Genomic DNA, 22,438 nt, shown 5'->3' with positions numbered 1-22,438 from the left:
GTATCGTAATCTTAAGTCCACTTCCTTTACAATCCCAGGACGGAGGACAAAAAAAGAAAATACATCTCACATTCCTAGACTTCAAAAATTTTCTCAAAATCGCATCGCGTTCAAAATTTCTTGACGACAGACCGGCACCCCTTGGCACTAGACACAATTTTATGTCCATCTAGCCTTAATCATATACAAATATCCTCAAATATTTTACTCTATACCTCGCAAAACTTCCTACAGAGTTTTAATTATATACGGTAATGGGTTACGTGTAGAATCATTTGTATAAACTATGGGTCATGCAGGTCTACGTTTTAGTATAGCCCCCATAAAGAGGATACCCCAATTTCAAGTACTTCTGTTATATGTTTCAACCTAATTTCGGAAAATTTTGGTGATTTCGGTTTTTAGAAAGAAAAAAACCATCCTTTCAAAATTTTATAAACATAAGTCTCCGTTTTCGTAACACTCTCTATTGAAGGTATCCCCTGATTACAGCTATTCCCAAGGTCTTTGCCCCATTTTTCAATTAATTTGACCCTAATTTTCCATCTTGGCTTCTAAGAGCGTAGAAAACCTCTTTGATGAAAATTATTAAAGTACATATAAAGGTACCTCCTGATTTTATTTATTTCGAGTGTCTTGGCCACAATTTCTAATAGATTTGCATATAATGTGTATTAAGACTGCTTTGGGGGTTAAGAACTATCTTACTGAAAAACTTTAACATAGGTACATATTTTGGTATAGCCCTCTAAAACAGTACTTTCCAGGTCCACCGATCTACACATATTTTTTTCTATTGACGGACAAACAGTCGTCATTGAATTTTAATATAATCAAAAACATGGCGTTTATGGGGATTTTTACGCACATTTGGAGGCGGTTTAATAATGGCTGTAAAAGAGAAATTAGCTCTGCCTATTCTGAAATGATTCTGCCTAATTCTAAATTACAGCTCATTTGAATGGAAAATGTTGCTAAAGACTTTACAATACTAGAAATTGAGCTGAGACTATTATGAACATTTCATATATACTTTTTAATATATGTGCTATATTATTTAGGTTTCTAAATGTTATATTTATTATTTATAATAAATATGATGTCAGTTACATGATCACATTAAAGCAGCCAGCTAGTATATAATATATGCTTACCACTTACGTTTTCATCACCAGTGTACGCATATCCCGTTACGTCGGCTTCCTCTATGTTTTCTAATCCATAATCGACATCATCGTAGGCAAGAGATGTTGCATTTAACAATTGGCTAGGCTTACCATAGAAATTCAGCTTAGCGTACTCCGCTTCTCCTAATCTGGTCAAATATAAAAACAAAATATCTATTAAAATAATATTAATAAACATTTTTATACCCTCTACCATACTATGGAGGGTATATTAACTTTGTTATTCCGTTTGTAACTCCTCGAAATACTCATGTCAGACCCAACAAAGTATATATATTCTTGATCAAAGCAAAGTTCTAAGTCGATATAGCGATGTCCGTTTTTCTGTCTGTCTGTCCGTCTGTCTATCTGTTGTAATCACGCTATCTTTCGAACGAATTGAGATAGAAGACTAAAATTTTGAACACATGTTTATTTTTTCAGTAGACAGGTTAAGTCCATGTAGGGCCATGTAGGTCCACGTTTTCATATAGCCCCCATATAACGGTACTTCCCGATATTCGGTATTTTGATGATTTTAGCGACATTATTCACCGGAATTGTTTCAAATTTGGTATTTGAAGTTCGAAATGAATACTACAGCCTAAGACAGAAAATTGTCTGTGCAGGTCCACGTCTTTGTATAGCCCCCATATAACTGTACCTCCCTATATTCGGTATTTTGATGATTTTAGCGACATTATTAACCGGAAATGTTTCAAATTTGGTATTTGAAGTTCGTAATGGATACTATAGCATATGAAAAAAAATGTCTGTGCCGGTCCACGGTCCGGTCCCCATGTACCGTTGGGATGTAACGTTATCATCCCAATATTCGGTATTTTGATGATTTTAGGGTCATTATTCACCGGAATAGTTTCAAATTACGTATTTAGAGTTCGTAATGGGAACTACAGTCTGTGACAGAAAATTGTCTGTGCAGGTCCAGGTCTTCGTGTAGGCCCCATATATCAGTATTCCCTAAATTCGGTATTTTGACGATTTTAAGTACAATACCCACCGAAATTGTTTGAGATGTCGTATTTAAATTTCGTAATGGATGCTACGGCCTGTGACAGAAAATTGTCTGTGCTGGTTCATGTCTTCGCACAGCTCCGATATAACGGTACCTCCCTATATACCATATACTCATGAGTTTAGCTACATTATTCGCCGTTTATTTCAAGTTTCAAATTTGAATATGGTAATGGCTTATGACAACCAATGACTATGTAGGTCCACGTCGTTTAGACCCCAATATAACTGCCATATTCGCTATTTTTAAAATTTTAACAGAATTTTTTAAGGATTTTATTTTTTGAAAATTTGCAAATTCGTGGCACATGGTGGAGGGTATTCAAAGTTCGGCCCGGCCGAACTTACTACTTTTTAACTGGTTTATAATGCAATTATTTAACCCCCTTTACAGATTTAGTGGTGTTGTTGTTGTTCTTTAAATATCGTTTCTTGTTTCTTTCCTAAAACGGAATAATTATTATATCCTCACTATACAAAAAATTCATCATTGCATTTGTAACTCCTCGAACTACTAATTCGATGTATCTTTCTTTAGGACGAATTCAGATAAAAAGCTAACATTTTAAGCTACCTATATTTTATTTTGTTTGACCCACGGTTTCTTCTTATATTCGTTATTTTTACGATTTCAACCACATTTTCTAACGGAATACTTTAAAATTTGATATTTAGACATTTTCTAGAGGATTTCTTTAAAATTTGATATTTAGAATTGGTAGTGAATTCTACCGCGGGTGACAGAACATCTGTCTATATAGACCAGCGCTTCTCAAGAAAAAATGTCTCTTTCCAGTCAAATTTCTCTTTTCTTATTTAAATCAACAACAAAACAGACTTAACTTAACATTATGTATTCAAATATTTTTCATCCATTTGCTTTATAATTATTTTGGCAAACATTCATGTTTAAAAACAATTAAATGGAATCGTAAAATATAAAGAAAAACAGAATTTTAAACATTTAATTTACTTGGTTTCACATTACGACGCACAGTGTCACGACCGATTTAGATCCGACTATTGTAGACAATGGTTACTTTTTCCTTTTTTGTCTAAAATAATATATTATTTATGATCTACTATTTAAAAATTTAAAACTTCGGTTCCTATAAATGTGGTTAGTAAGTTTCCTTGGTATGAAATAACATTGGCTTCACTTTTATTTGCGTGTAAATACTGATTTTATGGTCTTACGTTGTTTTTAACACGTTGTACTTTCTGTTAACATTTAAAAAATACGGAATATAGTCGTTATATTGGGGTCGATACGACGTGGACTTACATAGGCGTTGTTTCTCATAAGCCATTACCATATTCAAATTCGAAACTTGAAATAAACGGTGAATAATGTAGCTAAAATCATTAAAATATCGTATAAAGGGAGGTAACGTTATATCGGAGCTGTGCGAAGACTTGGACCAGCATAGACAATTTTCTGTCACAGGCTATAGTATTCATTGCGAACTTGAAATACGACATCTCAAGAATATATATACTTTGTTGGGTCTGACATGAGTATTTCGAGGAGTTTCAAACGGAATTACAAAGTTAATATACCCTCCAAAGTATGGTGGAAGGTATAAAAAAGATTTTATTTATTGTTTGAGTTGAAAATTAAATTAAGAACAATAAATGTATAAATGTTCCAACTGGGGTTTGCTGCTGGGTTTTATCATTTTCAGTGACCACATCAATATAAATATATAATATATTGCGGAAATGGATAGAAATGACGTATTCGAATAGGTAATATGTTATGTGTACTTACAAAATTTATGGAGGACCGAATAGAAATGCGACTTACCAATAAAGGGAAAAAAACTTCTTAGCATATACATAAGATTGTGTTCAAATTGTAAAAATATTGTCCTAACAGACAAATGGTAGAAACAGGTTTAAAAGATTTGCGCTTTATTTAGATTCTGTAAAATTGAAGATTATACTTATTCTACAAAGTATTTAGAATTTATTTATTATTATCTACAAATCTAATAACTCTTCATAATGATGTAAGTCAGAACTAAACACCGATGAATTTGTGAACTTGTTTCATCGACTTCGGCCGAAGTCATTATAACATTTTGTTTCTTTATTGTCAATAATGTAAACAAGTAAAAACACCTTAAGTTCGGCAGTGACGAACCATTAATATACATCCCAACAGATGAAGATAACATTTAAAAGTATACAATCGAGCTTCATTTAAAACGGAAAATCCCAGTGAACTCGGTTGGAGGATTTATCAGAAATTTCAAATATCATAAACGGTCGGCAGTTTTAGGATATACCAAAGCTTTAACCTACATAGGCAATTTTCTGCTATAGGGGTTGGTATATATAATGAGTTTCAGGTACCAAATTTAAAGCAATTAAATTGAAAATGTGGCTAAACTCACGCAAATTCCCGATATTGGGAAGTGCCGTTATGTGGGGATATAGAAAAGGTGGACCTATATAGACAATGTTCCGTCACCACACGTGGTTCTGAATATAGGATGGAAGGATAAATATAGAATTAAAACAAACCCGTTAGAAAAAGTGTTTAAAATAATAAGAATACCGTATATCGGGATATACCGTTATAAGGGGTATATAGGAAATATTAAACCTATGTAGTCAATTATTTGCTACAGTGGTTGGTGTCTATTATGAACATCAACAATCAAATTTGAAATACTTCCGTTGAAAATGTGGATTTAATCTTTAAAATACTTAATACTTTGAAGTACCGTCAAATGGGGACTATATGAAAACGTGGATAGATAATTTCCTTATCCCATAGGGTGTAGAACCTATTACAATCTTTAAATACCGAATTATAAACAATTCCATTTGACAATGTGGCCTGAATGGACAAAATACTGAATATCGGGAGGTACCGTTCTATGGGGCAATATGAAAACCTAGTAGGTCCCAATAGTAGGTCCTCGACATAGTAACACTGCCAATTTTTAGCTGGCATTTTTATCAATTCTCTTTTAAAATTTCTGCGTAAATCTTCGCGCCTTTACACGGTGGCATTTTACGATAATAGTGCTTGGCATTTTTTCTGACATTTTATTTTATTCAGTATTTCGTATAGAGCTAATTGTTTGTAACAGATATTTATAAAGAAGTGATTTAAAATTAAATGTGTGAATCTAAAGAAGAAATGATGGAAAAAGTTATTGACGTGTTAAATATTGCATTATTAACTTTTATTTTAACTTTCTTTTTTTACTTTTTAATACTTCCAATAAATTTTCATATAATTCACTATACAATTCAATCACTAAAAACAAAACATCACATCACCTCCATCGGCAATCAACTTCTCCGCTACACATTCCGTATACTCCAAAATTACATTGACCATGGGGTTCGCATCTTCAGACTTCCAGGGACGGTTAGCCAGACGTACAATTTTCTTGAACACCTCCGGGGTCATCACCTGTCCAAAATTGAGTTCATAGAGCTCGCTGATGGACTCTTAAGTTGAGAGTTCAAAGTGAACCATTTTGACAATAATCTCCTGACAACTCCAAATATCCGCAAATTTAGAGTTAGCAACTAACTTCTCTCCTTCAGCAAAATAGGGAGCCCTTATCACAGCTCCACCGTTCCCCATCTCCTTCACCTCAAGCACCCTAACATCAAGAGTAGGGCCCACCGCATCCACCACCTTCATAACCACCTCATTACTATAAGTATCCTTCTTTGTTGTCACTATTATTGACCAGGTCTCGACTGGCTTAAACACAGAAATCTCCACAGGCAACGCCTGAGGTGCCACTGGCGGCGATGTAACAGGACTGCTGCCTCTTGTTTGACCAAATTATTAAAAATTTAAATAGTAAAACGGTTAGCTATCAGAATGGAGAACATATGTAATAACACAAAATGTACAACAAACAAGTTAAAAAGCAGTAAGTTCGGCTTGGCCGAACTTTGAATACTCTCCACAATTTGGAAATTTTCAAAAAATAAAACCCTTAAAAAATTCTGTTAAAATTTTAAAAATACCGATAGCAGTTATATTGGATTCTATACGACGTGGACCTCCATAGGCATTGTTTGTCAGAAGCCATTACCATATTCAACTTGAAACTTGTAGTAAAGGGTGAATAATGTAGCTAAAATCATCAAAATATCGTATAAAGGGAGGTACCGTTATATCGGAGCTGTGCGAAGACTTGGACCAGCATAGACAATTTTCTGTCACAGGCTATAGCATCCATTACGAACTTCAGATACGACATCTCAAAAAATTTCGGTGGGTATTGTACCTAAACTCGTCAAAATATAGGGAGGTAGTGATATATGGGGCCTATACGAAGACCTGGACCTACATAGACAATTTTCTGTCACAGACTGTAGTTCCCATTACGAACTCTAAATACGTAATTTGGAACAATTCCGGTAAATAATGACGCTAAAATCATCAAAATACCGAATATTGGAAGGTACCGTTATATGGGGGATATACGAAGACGTGGACCTGCACAGACATTTTTCTGTCATAGGCTGTAGTGTCCAATACGAACTTCAAACACCAAATTTGAAACAATTCCGGTCAATAATGTCGCTAAAATCAGGAAAATACCGAATATAGGGAGGTACCGTTATATGGGGGCTATATGAAAACGTGGACCTACATGACCCATTTACGAATTTAACCTGCCTACTTGAAAAATAAACATGTGTGCAAAATTTTAGCCTTCTATCTCAATTCGTTCGAATGATTTCAACAGACGGACAGACAGACAGACGGACATCGCTAAGAATCGACTTAGAATTTCACGCTGATCAAGAATATATATACTTTGTTGGGTCTGACATGAGTATTTCGAGGAGTTACAAACGGAATGACAAAGTTAATATACCCTCCATAGTATGGTGGAGTGTATAAAAACATCAACAAAACAATAAGGGATAAATAATAGCGCACGAGCACAAAAAACGGCACTGACAAAGTGGAATAAACGCTTTTAAAAGAATAACAAGATATAATCAGAGAGAAAGATTTATCAGTTCAGTATTCGAAAAGACAAGACATTTTCTCAAGAAACATACTGTACTAAACTAACTGTACTAAAGGAATTAAAACTGTAGTAACGTATAAATCACATTATACCAGCAAAATGGAAACACTTCTACAAAACAAAAATACATATAAAATAGATTATGAACAAGTAAAATAGTATCAGTCGGTTTTGCCGACAGATGTATACCCCCAGCCTTGAGTTATAAACGTGACAGATTTGGACTATATCGGCTACTTCTTGTACTTTATATGAGATAGGTGCACATTTTCGGAAATATGCGCAGGTAACAGATATAGAGGACCGAAGTATTCCATTTTCATACATCATCTAATACAGATAAAATATATTGGTATGTGTAAAATTTGAACGAAATTGAACATTCGTATCCAATTTTATGCGAAATCATAAATTCCGACAAATTACATATTCATATCAGAATACTGGTTAAGAGAAATATTTAGATATAGCAAGTTGTTAAGAATCTCCGACTTGTTTCGCAAGTTATGACAATTATAAGTTGGCAGATCTTGTGTTGATGAAAATATTGAGGAGCTCCATGTCTGAATAGAATCGGATGTTAATTTTGCGTTTTATGAACTTCGTGGATACTCAAAATGTTGATCCTTTGTGGGGGAGGTACAAGAAGGAGTGGACCGATATATCCCACCTTCACACCAGATCTTGAGTTAGTAGAAATAATGGCACGTGTGTAATTTGAAGAGAACCGGATGTTTATTTCGGATTCTTTCCTCGTTTTGATTATTCAAAACTGCCATCCTTTGTGTGGGAGGTACCAGAACGAATGGTCCTATTTCTACCATCTTTATAAAAGATCTTGCGTTTATAAAAATATTGAGACGTGCTAATTCTGAATGGAATCGGATGTTAATTTAGTGTTTTAAGAGCTTGATGGATATTCAAAATTTCGACCTTTTGTGGGGGAGGTACTTGATGGAGTGGACCGATATTATCCATTTTTGCACCTGATCTTGAACTGACGTAAATATCAGGATTTGCAAAGTTGGAACAAAATCGGATTATCGATTCTCTTTCTGTGCAGAAAATATATATTTTTTTGAAAATCTCGATCATCTGTGTGGGAGGTACCAGAAGGAGTGGACCGATATATTCCATCTTAACACCAGACCTTGGGTTACATTAAATATTGGGATGTGTGAAATTCGAAGACAATCGGACTCTTACATCAATTGTATGAGAGTTTTAATTATTAAAAATATTGACCCTTTGTGGGGGAGGTACCAGAAGGAGTGGACCGATCTTGTCCATTCATACTTGACCTAGTACTCACGCAAATATTAAGATTTGCAAAGTTTGAGCAAAATCGGATTATCGTTTCTCTTTCTGTGCAAAAAATATCTATTTTTTCAAATTTCGACCATTTGTGGGGGAGGTACCAGAAGGAATGGACCGATATATTCCATCTTAACATCAGACCTTGGGTTAACATAAATATTGGCATGTGTGAAATTTAAAGACAATCGGACTCTTATATCACATTTTATAAGATATGTAATTATTCAAATTTTTGACCATTTGTGGGGGAGGTACTTGATGGAGTGGACCGATATTGTCCATTTTCACACTTGACCTAGCACTAACGCGAATATTAAGATTTGCAAAGTTGGAGAAAAATTGGATTACCGTTTCTCTTTCTGTGCAAAAATTAAATTTTTTTGAAAATTTCGAACTTTTGTGGGGGAAGTACCAGAAGGAGTGGACCGATATTGCCCATCTCCGAACTCGATCTAAGTTTGACAAAAATATTACGATGTACCAAGTTTGGACCAAATCGGATACTCCCTTCGAGAGTTATCGTGCGCACCAGCCAGCCAGACAGACAGACGGACGGACATCGCTAGATCGACGCCAAATGTTCTGAAACGGATTTGTTCCAAAGAGACCTAGGGTCTAAAACCGTTAATTCGACTAGGCACGTTTTGACCGTATCAAATGATATATACCCTCTGTAGCCATATGGCTGAGGGTATAAAAATGGTCTTATTTGCTGATCGCTACCAATATCATGATTTCATCCCGGCGAAGGGAATAGTCAAAGTAACCTTTATAAATATCGAGTATTCACAAGTGAATGATAATCAAACTCACTTCTTACCTTTCCCAAAAAAAGTGTGAGTTGGTTGGTATTTTGTTTTATAATACCTTTGCACGTGCTTCGCTGTTGTGTATTTGTAGATGATGTTTTCGATATTGAAGATAAGGACGACACATATACAATTCTTACAATTTTAAAAAATATCACTAATAAAATTAATTTACCATGGAAATAGAAAATTAAAGTGAAAATCCAAACATAGATATGAAAGTGATTCGAAATATAGCAAATATTGATTTTGATTTGTACATCAAAGATACTTCCTATAGTAGAATACAAAACTATCATGCCATATAGCCGAAAACACAAACACATGATATAGGAAAAAAATAATGTACATTAAAAAAATAATAATTTTTCAAATAAATTTATTACATTGCACCGCGGGGCCCTTGTGCTCGAATGTAGCATCCGGCCAATCTTTAGTATAGCTATTACTATTTAGACTCCACACAGTCCGGGATTCGTCACCCACTATCAAATGATAAGCAGAAAACAGGTTCTCAAAACCCAACAATTATTTATTGTACTGCATAATCTCATGCAATTGTTTTCTTTACTCCTAGACAGCTCGTGCTTGTACGTTCTTACGTAAATAAGGAACTCAGCTTTACGCTTAGACAAGTCATTAACACTAGCACGTCTAGCCCTTTGGAATCTCTTCCTGAGGCGGCTGAGTCCCCTCCGCATCAGACTTAGCTCTCGGATCCAACATATGACCCTAATTGGTTTCACATTACGGCGCCTACCAAGGAGCACGTAATTGACTTCCCTTATCCAGTCGTTTAACATAAAAATCTGGTCATCTACGGTCAGTGCCCCAAAGACCACTATTAGCATATCAATCTTCATAATACGTTTCGCATAAAGGTCCCGGTTCACGTCTTGTTCTTTCCAATCCCCGCAACTCTCTTTTCCCTGCGTACATCGCCGCTGCGTGACCATGAGCTCAATGAGATTATAATCACTAACATATAGCCATCAACATCGTTGTCGTCGCATTTGCAGAGGGCTCATTAGAGATATATTGATCCGAGGGCTTATGCAATATTTCGACACCCCACGCTAACACCCTTTAGCCTAGCATCCCTCATCGTATGTGTTTCTGATTGCCACAAGAATGCCTGGCATCTCGGTGAACCACACAAGGAGGATGCATTCGCGTCTAACCCTAGGATAAGCGGTCAGCTACTCGCAAGGAGAATTATCGAATCCATATACCTTAAGTACGGCTCCAAAGACAAGCAAAATGTACAATTGATATCTAGCAACATATTTCCCTCCCCCTATTCAACGGACAGACATAACCCCCATTTGCTACTTGAGACAATTGTACAGTTTATGTCACTGTCAATAACAACTATCGCAGAAACTCTCCCCTCATCCGCAAAGACACGCTTCGCCCCGGAAGTCCCCGCACACAATTCTATCTGAAAAACGTCTCCTGAATCAGATTGAAGTTAGCACCCTTACGGAGAAGCGACTGCCCAAGTTCGTGCATCAAAGTCGCAGACCTCTGCCAAAATGCATATCATGCAATTCTTTCAAAACTTGCCAGTCGATATTTCAGCATGTAGGCGCTGCATCACAACCTTCGGCCTTAGTTTGTCATTTATCGACACCCTGAGGCCCAAATCGGCAAAATTAGGGTTTTCGGCAATTTTCTACCGCTTAGCTACAGAAGAACTACGTAGCAAAGCTCCACCATCTGCCGTTTCTTTAACTTCGTGGACCCTCACCTTCAATATGGAACATCGCCTCCTTGCTGCCTTTCTTCCCCTTGACAACTATTGACCACGTCTTAACCTACTTAATTACTGGAGCAGTTTGGACTGGAACAGGCTCACCAACTGGCATCACAGAAGGCACTTAAGACACCGCAACCATAAAAGACCTGGTACTAGGCGCGTACCTCACTTTATAGCTATACTCTCATGCTCTTCATTTTTGGCCCTGAACCTCTCATTTTTACAATGACCCTCATCCGAATCTCCTCATATTTGCGGGCCAATCAAATTACCCCTCGCATCGTATCAGCGCTATATTGCGTCTTGTATATCAGGTCCAGCAGGGCATCCGAAAACTCCATCAATTGCCTTAGGAGGAATATTACCGTCACAAACTAACAAAATAAGGAAAAAGGTACCAACTCCAGCAATTAAAAATTGGAACACAAAGGTTTTAACGTAACCTCATTTACTCCGAGACACACTTAATGGCTAAAGCCACCCCAAGCAAGCACAATTCAATAGCCACATTTCTAGCAGTTCCAAATACCAAATACCGCTGCGGTGAAACTCCCCTGAATATGTCGCCAAAATAGTGACGAAACGCCGGGAAGCAATGCAACTCGTACTTTAATTCGTTGGTGCGCTGGTGCCTTGTTTTGATGAAAAATTATTTTTTGTGTTGTAAGACCGGAAGTTTTTTCGAATCTGTGCATTTAATTGATCCAAAAGGTTGCAATAGTACTCTGAATTTATTGTTTTACCCCCGTAGATAGTCAATCGATAAAATACCTTTGAAGCATCCATCTTGCAGAAAGCGTTTTCATCTGTAGTTATTAATGCAAAATTAAATGGACTCTATCATTTGAGATGCCCAAGAATTTAGCAATGTCACGCACTTTTATTCGTCGATTAATACCATTTCATTCACTTTGGCTATAATTTCTATTGTTGTCGCTTTTTTATTATTAATTGGAAAGTGCGTACTTTCAAATAAAAAACGAATTTTGAAAATATATTCAGTAGCATTTTTTATAGCATTTTCAAAAAAATTATCTGAGAGACCCTGTACTGTATATTTTTAAATCTGAATGAGTGCTCAATAAAAATGTTGGTATGGTTAAAAATATTGCAGGATTGAAGATTGGGGCCCTCCCGAAATGAAATCCAGACTACGTCTCGGATATGGAAACTCTATGGATTTTCAGTACCAGTACGGACCTTAAATACATCTGAGTTAAATTTTATTAACTGTTCGGAAGATAGGGTGATTTTCACAGACGGACAGACATGCCTCAATCGACAATATGTATATGTATAATATGTGTGGAGTAAAAAATGTATATTTCGAAGTGTTACAAACAGACTACGGACTTAATATATTTGGATACTATTGTGGATGGTATAAAATCATTTGTTTGTTAAACAAAAGTTGGTATCTTCCTCCATATATATAAAAGTGGAAAAGTCTGTACGTTTGATCGTTTGTAATTTATAGACTCAAAATTGCTAAACCGATTTCCCTGAAAATTTTGCCTGAAAGTAACTTATGCTATTTATTATTACATTAAAGAATTCAGCTAAGGCGGTTAATAAATGTCATGTGTCAATATCATGTGTCATGTATGCTAACTAAGTTTGGCATGTTCACGCGTTGGTAGAAAGAGCGATTAGTATGTTTGCTTCCTAAAGCGTTACAATAAATATGTTTTAGTACCATATACCACACTGTGGTCATGGTATTATGTCTTTCTGCATTTGTTTGTAATATAGCTAAGGGAGCGAGATAGACCAATAGTTCTTTTTGATGATCTGCATAGAATCACATTCTGAGTCGATTTATTTATGTCGTTCCGTCGGTCTGTCAACGTATTTTCATAAACAAAGTACAGGTCGCATTTATTGTCCGATCGAGATGAAAATCGTTTGTTTGGCTTAAGGATGAACCATATTGAAATTGGAGATACTCGGTCAAAATTAAGATATTTCTCACATATATATCTTCGCCAGATTCACCTTTTATTGAAGACCAAGTGTGTAATATTATTCACAATAGAATGGAATTTAGCGTATGCGACCAAGTTGAGCCTAGAAAGAAGTTTGTTAAACATAGCTATAACTCCCTTATATATTGTTCATCCGATTTGTCAATTTTGTCATTCAAAGCCGCAAGATGTACTTCGTAACAGCGATATTCGGGAAAATATATCAAATACATCGCAGAAATACCTTTGCCAAATTTTATCGAGATCGGTTCAGATTTGGACAAAACTCCCATATATGTCCCATATCTTTACTCAATTTCAAATTTATTTTGCATCAATTGGTTTATATAAGCCCGAACTGAATGTATTTTGGCATATACGAACGAATTCGGCCTGGAAAATCCGATTTTGTATATAAGTCCCTTACACTCGTAAAATCTCTACAGCAAGTATTTTTGTGCCAGCTATCGGTTCAAATTTATTTATAGCTCCTATATATCTTTATCCGATTTCAAATTTTTTAGCCTATCAGCTGAAATAGAATGCATTTTGAAGAATATCGGTTCAATATCGGTTATATATACCATATACCTGACCCGCTGTGCTGCCCTAGCTTTATCGTTTTTTGCTTTTTATTTTATGACCATAAAAATCTTGAAATTAAATCATGTAGTTTTTAGTTTCGTCCAGCTCATTCTAACTTCTCCTTTATGACCACAACCACATAACCATACCTTTTCTCTCATCAGTTCATAACACCACAAAATATTATTTGGGTCACAGAGGATAAAATTCTACGTCGACAAAACTATGTTCGCCCGTCTCTTGAAATTATAAAAGAGGTCACAATATCTAAGATAGATCTTTGAAAGTAGAACATGCGTCGAAGTATGCGCATGTATAATTCCTATACCCATTTTGTTATAGGCCTAATATAATTCCACAAACTGGTACTCGTCAGTTTTAATGTTTCTGCCACAATTTCCGACCGAATGATTCATTATAAACCAGATGTTTGAACCGACGTAGCCAGAAATGCCTTCCATGACTATTTCTAGAAGCTCACCAGAAAAAATACGATTTTTAGAAAATATATAAAAATTTACCAGACTACGTCAGTGTACAGTTTTCCATCATTGAGATCATTTTCCAATCAAATTAGTATTTTAAAGTTTCATGTGCAATGTCCGTTACGGCTCTTATATAGATGTATCCATTGTGATATTCGGCTTGCACCAATCCCAATTTCCAAAAAATGGACTGCAATTTTGAATTTTGGTTTCTTATTGGAAGAAATTCATATGAAAATAGAAGGACCACTCTTTAATTTATATATACACTCCGCGACACATGAATAGGACACCAATGTAATTCATATTAAATTACAATTTATAAACATATATAGCGAAAAAAATTTAAAATTTTTGCATTTTTTCATCCACAGGTAGTTCTTAACGAGAAAAATATTTTTCGATGTGATATGGATAATGGTTGTTTAAAATAATGCCAATGAATGTAAAACTACTGCAAATTTGGCTTTATAATTGCGTCAGTAGAATAGGACACCCTTTAAAAAAACTCATAAAATGTATAGTTTGAAAATAGTTTTTATTTTGGTTTATTTTTAACGTTAAATTATTGAGATTTGAACACATTTTTGCAATATTAATAATGAGTAGGTCCTCCTTTGTTAAGAACTACTTCGTACATTCTGTCTGGAATGGAATCGTACAACGATTTAATGTAATCGAGGGAAATTGTGGACCAGGCCTCTTTTATTGCATAGATAAGGTCATCTCTGTTGTTGTACTGCTTACCAGAAGCGTAAACTTTTCTAACTAGCCAGCCCCACACATTTTCAATTACATTAAGGTCTGGGGAGTAAGGTGGCCAGTTAAGAAGCTTGACATTTTGGCTTCGAATCCAAGACTTTACGACTCCAGCTGTATGAATCGGTGCATTGTCGTGCTGGAATATCCATTCTAGGTCTCCAAAAAAATTTTTGAATTGAGGAAATGCTTCCTGAAGAACATTTTTGTAGCAATTTGCATTCATTGTGGTGGTTAGGAATTGCAAATCGATAGTGCCATAGTATGATATGGCCCCCCATACCATTACACCGCCCACTCTGCTATGCAAGCGATCCAAATAATGATTTTCTTTTCGAATATCGTGGAAATAATAATTAAAACCATCTGGCCCCTCGAAATTAAATTTTTTTTCATCAGAGAAGACGACACGGTGCCAATTTGTTTTACCCGTCCAATGCGAACGACAAAATTCGAGGCGTGCCTTTTTACGCGTGTCGTTAAGCGGTGGTTTCTTCTTAAGTTTTAATCTCTTTAAGTGGTCAGCTTTAGAAATAACACGCTGAACAGTTCTTACGCTCGCTACTACACCTGTTTTAGCTAAAATTTGTGCTGCAGAGTCGTGAGAGTTTGAAGCTTTTCTAAGTATAGCACGTTTATCTGCTGCTGAAAGTACACTTTTTGTTCGACCTTTCATATTTTTTTCGTAACTTGATTCATTTTTTAAAAAATTGGATACTACATTCCGGCTTCTGCCAATTTTTTTTGCGATTTGATTAATAGATAAATCAGATTCTTTGTAAATTTTAATTTTAAGTTTTTCTTCAACAGTCAATGATTTTCCTCGTCCCATTTAAAGCAGTGTCTTATTCAAGTGTCGCGAAAAAATACTGTACTTTTACCACAGTACCAAAACAAAATAGAAAAAATCTCATAACGGTACATTTTCTGCACATTAAATTACACTCAAATAATGAGCGATAATCAATAAGAAAAAACAATAACAAATAAACTACAATTGTACCTTTCTTTTGTAAAAACCAGCAGTCTCTTAAATAATATTTGCGTTGTCCTATTCATGTGTCGGGGAGTGTATATAAGGATGCATTGGTCTTTTTAAGGTTGCTTTATCTTAATAAATTGAACATTTATGAAAATTTTTAACAAAAACTAATTTTAATGGCTTATTTTCATGCGGTTCTTTTTCATTTTATCAACAGACGATTCTGATTTAGGGCGAATTGTGAGAATCAGTCCAGGCGTTTTTTAGTAAACGCAGTAACTAACGGCATGCAATAACTTTTCCCGATAACTTTCCGATATTTCCACTGATATTTTCGAATTTTCCTCTCAAAAAGCAATTCTGGAACCATTTTTACACAAAATTCTATATCAAAAAACATCTTTCGATTTTCTCGACTTTTCTGGAGGTTTTTCTTAAAACTTTCTTTCGTAAGAATTATCACAAAAAACCGAAAGAAAACTTGAGTGGAATCGGCTCAGCCGTTCTCAATTGAGGAGTTACTATACATTTTTTGCACTAGCTGAACCCGGTACGCTTTGATACCTCTTTTGCTTTTATATGCATTCAAATTTTTTTTTATGCGACTGTTTTGTATTTTTTTATACCCTCCACCTTGAAAAGGAGGGTATATTAACTTTTTTATTCCGTTTGAAACATGTCTAAATATTCGTCGTAGACATCATTATTGTACGTCAAAATTTAGCAGAATAATTTGTATTGTGTCTAGGATGGTTGGTATTGAAAATGACATATATCGGTCGTTTTGGTATAGCCCCCATATAATGTTACCTTCCGATATTCGGTATTTTGATGATGTTTGCCACATTTTTTCACGGATTTGTCTGAGAATTGGTATTTGTTGGTCATAATAGGTCCTAGGTCCGGTGGCAAAACATTGCATGTATAAGTCCACGTTTTGGTATAGGCCCCATATAACGGTACCTCCCGATATTCGGTATTTTGATGATTTTTGCCACATTTTTTCACGGATTTGTCTGAGGATTGGAAGTTGTGGGTCATAATTGGTTCTAATGTTTCCATTACTCTAAGGTGGAGGGTATTAAAACTTCGGTCCGGCCGAACTTAATTTTTTTACTTGTTATTAAATAAAAAATTCAATAATTTTATAAAGGTTTTTTGTAATGCTTTAGGGCGTACAATATTTATTTTTCCTTCGAGAGCGTATATAACAGTCGCATACACAAACAGTTTGTACATGGGATATATTAACTGTAATAGCATATTCCAATCGTACAGGAAGTTGCAATGTTGAACGGCATTTTTGTTGATGTTACAGGGATTGGAGGTAGCAAATCATGTGAATGTACATACTTCCCCGTAATAATAGTAGAATCTGTGTAGTTTTTTACACCCTCCACCACACAATGGAGGGTACTTTAACTTTGTATATTCGTCTGTAACTCCTCGAAACACTTATGTCAGACCCAACCAAATATATATATTCTTGATCAGCGAATGACTGTCTGTCTGTATGTATGTTTGTATGTTTCGAACAAATTAAGATAGAAAGCTAAAATTTTGCACAAATGTGTATTTTGTCAGTAGACACGTCCACTTATAGTCACCATATAACGGAAACCCCCCCTGTGCATACAGGTCCACGTCTTCGTATAGCCCCCATATACCGGTAGCTCCCTTTATTCGGTATTTTAATGATATTTGTGACATTATTCACCAGTATTGTTTCAAATTTCGTATTTGAAGTTTGAAATCGGTACTACTGCCTATGATCCACGTCTTCGTATAACCCCCATACAACGGTTTTCATTTAGGCGATACTTTTCGACGGTCATTGAAATTTGACATACATAGCGTGTTTGGTGCATTAGATCCACGAAACCGATCGAGCTATAATTCCGCAACACATTCCAAATCTCATTGAATTTGGAAATACATATCGTGTTTGTCGCATCAAACACATGAAATTAGACGAAAATGTATTTTTTACAAAATTCCAATTCCAATTTTTTTTTTTGAAATTGGAGATACATAGCATATTTGGTTCATCAAATACATGAAATCGGTCGAAAATATATGGTGGAGCTATACCCAAATCTGATCCGATTTAAATATAACTTGACAAATTTATTTTTGTACCAAATTCCGTTACGAATTCCAAATTTGAAGATTGTGTCTGTAACCGATCAATAGATATTACAATTTGATGCTACTAATAAACAAGTAAAAAAGCTGTAAGTTCGGCCGGGCCGAACTTTTAATACCCTCCACCATTTGGTACAAATTTGGCAATTTCCAAAAAAAAAATAAAATAAATAAATAAATAAAATAAAAAAAAAATCCTTTAAAAATGCTGTTAAAATCTTAAAAATACCGAATGTCTATACGACGACGTATACCTGCATAGGCTACTTTTGTCATAAGTTATTACAACATTTAAATGCGAAACTTGAAGAAAAAAATTTTTATAATGTAGCTAAAATCATCAAAATACCGAATATAGGGGGTACCGTTATATGGGGGCTATACGAAGACGTGGACCTGCACAGACAATTTTCTGGCATGGGCTGAAGTATCCATTACGAACTTCAAATGCGAAATTTAAAACAATCCCGGTAAATAATGTCGCTAAAATCATCAAAATACTGAATATCGGGGGGTACGGTATATGGGGCCTATACGAAGACGTGGACCTACATGGTCCATTTTCTGTTTTCTGCTGCAGTATCTATTACGAAATTCAAATACCAAATTTGGAACGGTTCCGTTAAATAATGTCGCTAAAATCATCAAAATACCGAATATCGGGGGAGGTACGGTATATGGGGGCTATAGGAAGACGTGGACCTACATGGCTCATTTTTTGACTTAGGATGTAGTATCCATTACGAACTTCAAATACCAAATTTGGAACGGTTCCGTTAAATAATGTCGCTAAAATCATCAAAACACCGAATATCGGGGGTACCGTTATATGGGGGCTATACGAAGACGTGGACCTGCACAGATAATTTTCTGTCTTAGGCTGTAGTATCCATTACGAACTTCAAATGCCAAATTTGAAACAATTCCGGTGAATAATGTCGCTAAAATCATCAAAATACCGAAAATCGAGAGTTACCGTTATGTGGGGGCTATATGAAAACTTGGACCTACATAACCCATTTACGAACTTAAACTGCCTACTGGTAAAATATACATGTGTGCAAAATTTTAGCCTTCTATCTCAATTTGTTCGAAAGATAGCGTGATTACAACAGACAGACAGACAGACAGACAGACAGACAGACAGACAGACAGACGGACATGGCTAAATCGTCTTAGAATTTTACGCTGATCAAGAATATATATACTTTGTTGGGTCTGACGTGAGTATTTCGAGGAGTTACAAACGGAATGACAAAATTAATATACCCTCCATAGTATGGTGGAGGGTATAAAAAGAAGCTTTCACTCGAATCGTTTGTATTCAAACGTATTCGTTTTAATTTCGGTTTTTATAAATAGTTTGAAAGCTCTCGTCTATTCTGATAACCTTTGTTATGTCAGTGTTTCCATAACCATTATTCAGTTAAGTTGTATTATTTAATTTCACAGAGGCTATGCTGCACGCAGCCAGTGTTCAATCAAAATTTATCAAAAAATTGTAAAATAATGTTGGAAAATGTCTAGAAAAAATATGAAATGTTGGCCCGGAAACTGGCGCCGAAAAATAAATGTATTTAAACAGTTCATATGTAAATTCCCCATCATAAACATACAATTTCTACTCAAAACCATAGATATCTTCCTGTAGACTTTTTCTGACGATTTCTCTCTCCCAAAAATACAATGGGATGTAAAAGCTTTCGTATTTACGTCACTGACATAAAAAGCGTTTGCTCTAAAAACCTTAATATAGTTTCTGTCAACAAATCTACGAACGAATGGGACAAATATAGTTACAAAAATAGGCTGTAGATCCGACTCTCACTGTTGGAGCCAGGTTCTTGGTTTGTTATGTGTTGTTAACAACAACAGAAATAATTTTACGCGCACTTTTTGTGACACCTATAAGTACCAGTGCACAGTGGTCGAGTACGTATGGGAACAGCGGCCAAAAATACTTTCAGTGCAGATATCAATATGAATCTTTGGTTATGGTACCTTGATGGGATAAAAATAAAAAATGTGACAAAATGGATATAGTCGGTGCAAGTTTTTGGCATGGTCCCCAACGTACCTCCCAAATAAGAGTTATTTTCCCAATTCTTGTCACATTTCCACACCAAATTGTTTTGTTATTTCACATTTACGGATAATTTCACAAAGACGGATAATAAGAAATGTATTCGTTGAAACACGAGAATTTTTTCGGATATGATTTAGCCGAAACTTTTTTATATCTTTGTTTCTAGACTCCACGGCGTCCTCCCATAATTCTCCAATCGATAATGTCGGGTGCATGTATTAAAATGTTATGAAGTGTGGGTGGAAGATAGTACCATGGATATCTATTTGTTAACTCTTTAACAGTTCCCAATGCAAAGGCCTTAAATTTTTCGACATTAATATTACACCCAGAAGTCAATGCTTATAACAATATTGCACACCTCTCAATTACATCTTTATCAATCCCAAACAACAAAAAATATTCTGTCACTAGCACCATAAAACTGACGAAAATGCCGCGAAGTTACTTATGTATTTTGGGCATAACATACACATCTAACAAAATCTGAGAGTTAAATTAGCACTTTTCGAATCTTAGGACATTACTAAGAAGAAGGGGAAGACAAAAAAAAAACAAGTCAATACCTTGCTTTCCATAATTATGCCAACATTTGTCATTTTTAAATGTATTCAATTTTTTATGCTATTCTAGAAGTTGGTCGTTAGAATAAAGCCATGATTAATGTGTTTTCTGAAAGCTTATCCCTTAAGTGTTCATGTGTACACATATGACAATAAATATATTTTTTTTTGAATTTTGGCCAATGGCAGCGACCACTGTGCAGTGGTTCGTTAAAACTGTTGTGAAGTAGTTTATCGTTCATTGCCACTTCCCATCTGGTTAAGGCAGAAATTAATACATCCAAATTCGAAGCTCAAACCACCAAGATATCTGACAAACTGTTAGTGCTCGTCAATTCCATATCGCTCAATCAGATTTTTCTTTGTCTATCCATTACGGTACAATCAGATATTCAAAATCCGGCAGACGTATCAGTTTCAACTTGACCTTCGTCAACAAATGTTTCCAATACTATGTATAATCGAATTTACATCGGTGTGATGTTGATGACTTTAATAAGGACTTTTTATCGTGGCCAACCTTCCGGACACACTTGTTTAGCATCATACTCTAGCGCATAAGCTAAATAGAATGGCGTCCAAAGCCCAACACACCAAAAATAGTTTGTCTTAACAATTTGTAACAATGCTTGAGAAACACTTATGTTTTACAAACTTTACACATTTGTTTCAATTTTTGAAAATGTGAAAATTGTTAGCTGAAAATAGTTTTCTTTTGGTAAAAAGCAAAATGACGCGAATTTAGGACTCATTTCCGGACCATTTATTAAGATAACTATGAATAATAAATCTGGGAATCTGTGGTATACATTATTTCAACCTCATTTCTGAATGGAGGCGTCAAAAAAGTTGCAAGAATTCAATAGAAGTCTTGTATTAGTGGAGGAGATGAAGAAGCTCCAATAAGTGAAAAACGTCTTGGTATCAAGCCAACGGGAGGCAGTGACGGCTGGATAGCCATCAATGGACCTCACCTTAATTTAGTCTACGCTCAAGTAATGTTCTTTGCAGAATCAAGAAGTTTTGTTTCATATTATATGTATCAGTTTCGACGCACTTTTCATATTGCAAATATTGAGTAGTTCCAGTAAAAATCCCGTTCATTCCGAGCCTTGAGTTATGTGGAACTGTACTTTTGGCTGAAATGAACGACAGTCTTCGTCCGTTATTGAATGTCACATTCTATTCTATATTCTGCTGCACGGACTCCACAATTCTACTTTTGTTGTTGGTTAAACCACCTTGTTTTGGAAAGCTTTCGTAGCAAATAGAGCTTCCCATATTATTCATATTGCTCATTCCTCTAAATGACGTCGTGTTTTTTCTAAGGCAAATCTAGCTGGCCTGCTTAGGAGAGAGGTTTTCCCATCAGGCTTTTCTGCAATGACTTGTGGTTGCGGGCACCTCATTGGCTGCGTGACACATAGAGTTTGACCTGTAGAGACGTGATTTAAATACCTGACACATGTTTCGAACAGAAGCCCATCCGCATTTATCTTTGTCTAGTTTTTTGAATTCCAAGACATCTTACAAGTGTTCTCGCGCTTTGGTAAAGCCTTTCCGGTACTTTCTCAGGTTTATCGATGCACTTCTCGTACACATCCAAGATTCCGTACAAATTGCAAACATAAATCTGGCCCCTATCAGTGACCTGAAGAGAGAAAGAAATTGTTGAAGCATTCGATACTTGCTTCAAGTTGGTTCGAAATCTTAATCCTTTCCTAGATTCTGATGTTCAAGTGGCGACCTTTCGACCTCT

General features: G+C 35.5%; 1 protein-coding gene and 1 long non-coding RNA gene across 2 annotated transcripts in view; one reads left to right on the top strand and one right to left on the bottom strand.

Moving 5' to 3' along the window:
- The window catches only part of LOC131804149 (uncharacterized), a 90,153-nt gene that overhangs the window by 25,943 nt on the left and 41,772 nt on the right, over positions 1 to 22,438 (top strand). The gene's annotated exons all lie outside the window — the stretch shown is intronic.
- The window catches only part of LOC131804147 (uncharacterized), a 164,076-nt gene that overhangs the window by 119,904 nt on the left and 21,734 nt on the right, over positions 1 to 22,438 (bottom strand). The window contains exon 3 of the mRNA XM_059126562.1: positions 1,162 to 1,315. Within this exon, the coding sequence (XP_058982545.1) occupies positions 1,162 to 1,315 (154 nt within the window). The remainder of the gene's footprint in view (positions 1 to 1,161; positions 1,316 to 22,438) is intronic.

The sequence above is a fragment of the Musca domestica genome, unplaced genomic scaffold (assembly GCF_030504385.1).
Source record: "Musca domestica strain aabys unplaced genomic scaffold, Musca_domestica.polishedcontigs.V.1.1 4, whole genome shotgun sequence".
Taxonomy (NCBI): domain Eukaryota; kingdom Metazoa; phylum Arthropoda; class Insecta; order Diptera; family Muscidae; genus Musca; species Musca domestica.
This window is presented reverse-complemented; position numbering and strand designations above follow the sequence as displayed.